The 5,187-nt window shown below is 46.6% G+C and overlaps 1 protein-coding gene across 1 annotated transcript in view; it reads left to right on the top strand.

Annotated features, from left to right (window-relative positions):
- The first annotated feature begins 1,432 nt into the window (after nt 1-1,432).
- LOC131884762 (SET domain-containing protein SmydA-8-like) overlaps nt 1,433-5,187 on the top strand; it is a 4,670-nt gene continuing 915 nt past the window's right edge. Inside the window, exons 1-4 of the mRNA XM_059232639.1 lie at nt 1,433-1,487; nt 3,688-3,817; nt 3,900-4,541; nt 4,903-5,159. Of these exons, the coding sequence (XP_059088622.1) occupies nt 1,433-1,487; nt 3,688-3,817; nt 3,900-4,541; nt 4,903-5,159 (1,084 nt within the window). The remainder of the gene's footprint in view (nt 1,488-3,687; nt 3,818-3,899; nt 4,542-4,902; nt 5,160-5,187) is intronic.

Genomic DNA, 5,187 nt, shown 5'->3' with positions numbered 1-5,187 from the left:
GTGATGGTGGTATGGAAATCGAAGGCCATGTCGGCAACCAACTCAGTCGACTTTTAAGCCGATTTCGACGAATTTCTGTCCCTTTTGTTGATGGTTGGTTGTCTCCAATCCTTCCTTCATCCTGCACTCCTTGGTCTAAGCGGGACAACATTGAAGGGAAAAATGAAACTTGGCATCATTTTTCTTGCTTCAGCTCAACGAAACCGTGGAGCGAGAGAGAAAGAAGTGTGGCAAAGTGGAACTGGAAATATTGGGCTTGTTTTCAAGTGGAGAAGAACACGCTCTTGAACAAACAACACCATTTGTTTAGAAAAATTCTCAATTTTCTCATCGCTGATCCATCTCCGGTTCCATGAGATCGAGAAAGAGAGAGAACGAGCGAAAGAAAGCTAACCAATTCCTGGCAATGGAACCTGATTTATTTTTTTTCACATATCATCTTTCTTCTCAACCCGCACGAGGGGGGATCGAGATTAACTCTTTTCCCCCTGGAAAGTATTTTGAAGGGAACAGAAATACAATGATGATGATAAGAGTGTTCCATGTCCGTGGAACTGGAAATATACCTACTCCTCCTACTCCTCCTCCTCCTCCTCCTTCTCCTCTTGTCTGTCTGTCAGTCCGTTTCTTCGTCCGTTCGTCCGTTCTTTCGTCCGTCAGTCAGTTCAACTCTTGAATCAAAATTTCCAGCTTCTCTTCTTGGCCACTACCTCATATCTCAGTGCATGCACAACCACCCAACCACCGAGTCAGTCAATCTCGTCTTCTCTGGCTCTCTCTCTCTCTCTTTCCATCTACCAACCACAATCCACATGCTTGGCTAGTTTTGAGAGGTGGAAAAAGTAAGGATTATGGATGGCCACAAGAAATCTTGACGATGAGGAATTACCACACTCGACCACGAAGCCAACACACTCAAAGAGAGACAGAGAAACCTGAACAAGTCACATGAGTGAGCATTTTCGTACTAATTCACTCGGTCGTCTTGTTCCAACGTCGATTTGAATGGCCCAAACCAAAAAAAGTATTGGTAGCTCCAACTTATTGATCTCTGTCACTTCCCGGTTGGTCTGCTAGGGATGGTACAATAGTCCATGGGATGGACACCCATCCCAGCGGGGATGGGTCCAATAAAGAGTCTCTTCGCAGATTCTTGCTTAGTTCAGTTTGTTTGCTGAATTTGTGCTAATGGTGCTTGGGAATATGATATCTCACCCCAAACTTGGAGCTGTACGCTCTCTTCTTTTCTCGTTGGTCCAGGATCAGTGCCCCCCCCCCCTCCCCCCGCTCCTCCTCAATACCCACTTCCCTCTTTGGCTTGAAAAAAGCTAAAAGCCACGAAAACTGGGATCCATTTCGGGCGAGAAAGCATTCAAAGCAATGAGACTAATCAACAAAAGCTCCTAAATTGGAGGAGGGCCATTTAATCTGCATGGCCAGAGAAGCCAGTAGCCTCCAGGGTGCCACCCAAACCAAATGGTTTGCTGGTTGGTTCCTCCTTGCTTTGCTGTGGTCTTCGAGGCCAATTCTGCTAAGAGAGTTTAAACGGGACAAAGAGGGAGCAATGGAATAAACAGAAGAGAACCAGCAGACTCGAAGGAGGCGGAAAAGCGATTCTCATTGGCGAATAGCCGCATCTTCTCTCCGTAGATACACGTGTAGAGTAGACCAGATACGCTGAATCAAGGGGGACGGAGAGATTGGGCTGTAATCCCCAGTTGCCCCTCATTGAGGCAATTGCTCATGGCGAGTGGGCGAAAACTTGCCGCCATAGCAAACCTTTTTCTTTGAAATGGCGGCTAACGAGCTAGTTGAAGGCGGGCTGACTGATGAAAAGACCTTTTGTTGGCAATTGTGCTTGAACTGCATTTGTCAATCTGTTGTGTCTTTTCTTCAGAACTCAAGTCAACCACTCCTCCTCCTCCTCCTTCTGCTTCTCCTCCTCTCTTTTACCCACCTCCTTCCAATCACCATCAAAGAGCAATCCGAGGTCGCGGGGCAACCACAACAATGACGCCAACGGCAACAGCAACAACAGCAAAAGCAAAAGCAAAAGCAACAACAGCAACGCCTCCATAGTTGTTTGTAGTGTTCCAAACTTCTTGGTCTAGCAATTCTTTTACGTAGAAGCTGGGTCGCCATTGGGACGAGTTGCTGCTTGACAGTATTCCTCCAGTAATGACAACAGAATGGAGTCCAATAATTCATTCTGGCACTGCAGGACACTGAAAGTAGGTCTCGGGGGGAGCATCGGGATCCGAACACCACTCGGTCGGATGTCTGCCCCAGCCGCACCAAATATATACTACCACTACTACATAACCTCGCACAATGTTCTGGAAGAACTCGGAATGGGATGGACAGCTTCCGGCGTCCTGCTATCATCATCCTCGCGATATTGTTCCGATGTGGATGCCTCTGCAGTTCCTGTTCCACAAGTATGTACGTACGGACGTTACAACGTAGACGCTCCACCACGTGGAACAGAGACCTCAACTCAACGCTGTCCAGCAGAATGGGTGCTTGCACCAACTTTACCCCATCTTGGTACGTGGGCGATGGCCACTTTGAAGAAATTGTTCCTTGGAAGTTGATGAATAAAAACGCCTCCAATCGACGACAGATTCCAGTTTTTCATACCTTTGATAGGCCAAGGAATATGACGAGAGTGACACCTTTTGACCGATTTAATTCTTTGCTAATTGGTCCAGGGTCATGGAGAAGACCATTTCATTGCGTTTCCTTTGGTCTCTTCTCTGAAGCGAAGGAAGGAAGCAATAATGAAAGCCGGGTTGGAAGTTGGAGCAATGTGTAAGAGGAGCGTAGAACAAGTCTTGCCTTTTATTGAGCGAAGTGTAGGAGAGATGAGGATATGTGGATATAACAGCGATACCACTTCCACAACTCAATGGACTGATTTCTATTGTTATTGCTCATTGTCTCCCTCTCCATGTGCCTGTCTATCTATCTTGGATTGCTCCTCTATGAGATACTAACCCTGCATCATTGTGGCAAGGCATGCCATTCAGGGGATCATGTTGCCTCTACGAATACGTACATTCAAGTCTATGAACATACGTAAATCCTATATCACCCAATGAGCACGCCCCCTTTACCCAGATAAGTGGAAACAATCATGCAATGACGGTGGAGACTTGCTGCTCCAAGAATTTGGCTCCCATTTTGGCGCGTCAAACGAGCGCTGTTTTTCGTTGTTCTTCAACAAGAACTCTCCTTACTTCTGGACTCATACATTCTGCACATACTGTAGAAGCTGCACAAACAGTAGCAAGACAGAAGAAGTCCAAGTATTCGTGATCTTGCCAAGAATTTCGGAATTGCACTCTCAGCTTTCCTGTCCAGCTTGCTTTGAGCTTGGGTGTTCATCCTTGGTCGAAGTGCATCACCGGCTTTATACGTACATACATTGGAACGGTCCCGGGGACACGAGGAAGACGACGGAACATGTCAGACGGGTGGATAGCTGCGCAGGAATTGTGGTGGATCCAAAGTTTCGTTGGGGGGCCAAAGCAAAGCGCCCGACATCTCGTTAAAAGTCCCATGTTAATGAGAGGAAAACTTGGTGAAACCCAAATGTAATTATCATGAGCCTGCTTAACAAGACATTCTCCCCGGGGAAAGGCCAGGATCCCAACCATGGACTTTGTCAAGTTTGCGGTGTGTAAGCGACTTTGCGATGCTCAGCGTGCTATACTGTTCACTATTGTCAACAAGAGCATCAAAAAAGTGACTGGAAGAAGCACAAGAGCCAATGTTCCAAACCTTATGAGGTCCTTGAGGACAAGGTGGTGGGCAGGTAAGAACATTCATGGCCAACAAGCATAAACATGCTCAACATCATTCACAACATCAGTTACAACCTGGTTGTTGCTTTTCAGGTACATGATTGCCGCTAGAGATTTGAAAGCCGGCGATGTGATATTGCGAGAAAAGCCTTGCATTGTGGGTCCGAACTTGGAGAGCTCGGATTTCATTTGTGTGGTGTGCCATCGAGTGTTGAAAACGAAACATTTTCTAACCTGCAAGCTATGCAAAGTGCCTGTCTGCAGTACTCCGTGCAGTGAGAGTGATCTCCATCGAAACGGGGAATGCAGTGTTCTGAAGCAGAAGCCTTTTGGTTTCTACAGTTCATTCAACGCCCAGAGTCAGCAGGTGATCCATAGACCTTCAGCCTCCGTGGAACACGCAAACTTTCAACTCATCATCCCGATTCGTGCCATTCTTTTGAAGATGAAGGATGTGAAACAGTACAAGAGGTTTATGGCCTTGGAATCTCATGTGGAATCGAGGGAAGGGACCGACGCCGAGGTCAAGGCGGATGAGCGGGTGTTCCGATTATTGGAACAATTCCGTTTACACGAAGCGGGGAATAGACAGTTGGTTCAGAAGATCTGTGGCATCTTTGATACCAATAGTTTTGATCTCGCAATCCAAGATGGAGCCAAAGGAATCACTGGAGTGTACTTGAATGCAGCCATGATGATGCATTCATGTGTGAAGAACACGAGGATCGTCTTCAGGTAAGTAAGTCTTAACCGCTCAAGAGTGAAATCATAGTTTGTTTCATTTCATTGTTACCATGCATCCCATCACAGGCTCCGTTCTCATTTGAAACGAAATGAAGCCCGCCGCTTTCGACGCACGTATCATTATTATCATTATTATTATTATTAGTAGTAGTAGTAGTAGCAATAGTAGTAGTATCATTGAGTTCGACGAGCTCGGAAAATTGGGAATGAAACGACGTTCCGTATGCAAGGGGAATTTGTTGGCAACCTCTACCCATGATTATTACTTAGTACCTAGTATGAGTCAATTGATTAGAATAGGGGGAGGAAGATGAGAGAACAAGTGTTTTCCTTATAGGTATTTGTTTTCCAGCCAAGAACACATCATGACCATTTACGCCCGAGAGACCATTCACAAAGGCGATCCCATCTATCACAGCTACACGCCAATCCTCGCTCCCACCACCTTACGTCGAACGCTCTTGTTTGTGGGCAAGAATTTCAGTTGCGAATGTCGGAGGTGCACGGATCCAACGGAAATGGGATCGTTGGCCTCAGCTTGGCTCTGTCAAAATCCCAAATGTCAAGGGGGCGTGGTTCTGCCCGAGAGCCCGATTGATCTCACCTCACCTTGGTTGTGCTCCACGTGTCGCGAAAA

This window comes from Tigriopus californicus, chromosome 8, assembly GCF_007210705.1.
Source record: "Tigriopus californicus strain San Diego chromosome 8, Tcal_SD_v2.1, whole genome shotgun sequence".
Lineage (NCBI taxonomy): Eukaryota > Metazoa > Arthropoda > Copepoda > Harpacticoida > Harpacticidae > Tigriopus > Tigriopus californicus.
The sequence above is the reverse complement of the archived record's forward strand: the minus strand, read 5'-3'. Positions and strand labels throughout refer to the sequence as shown.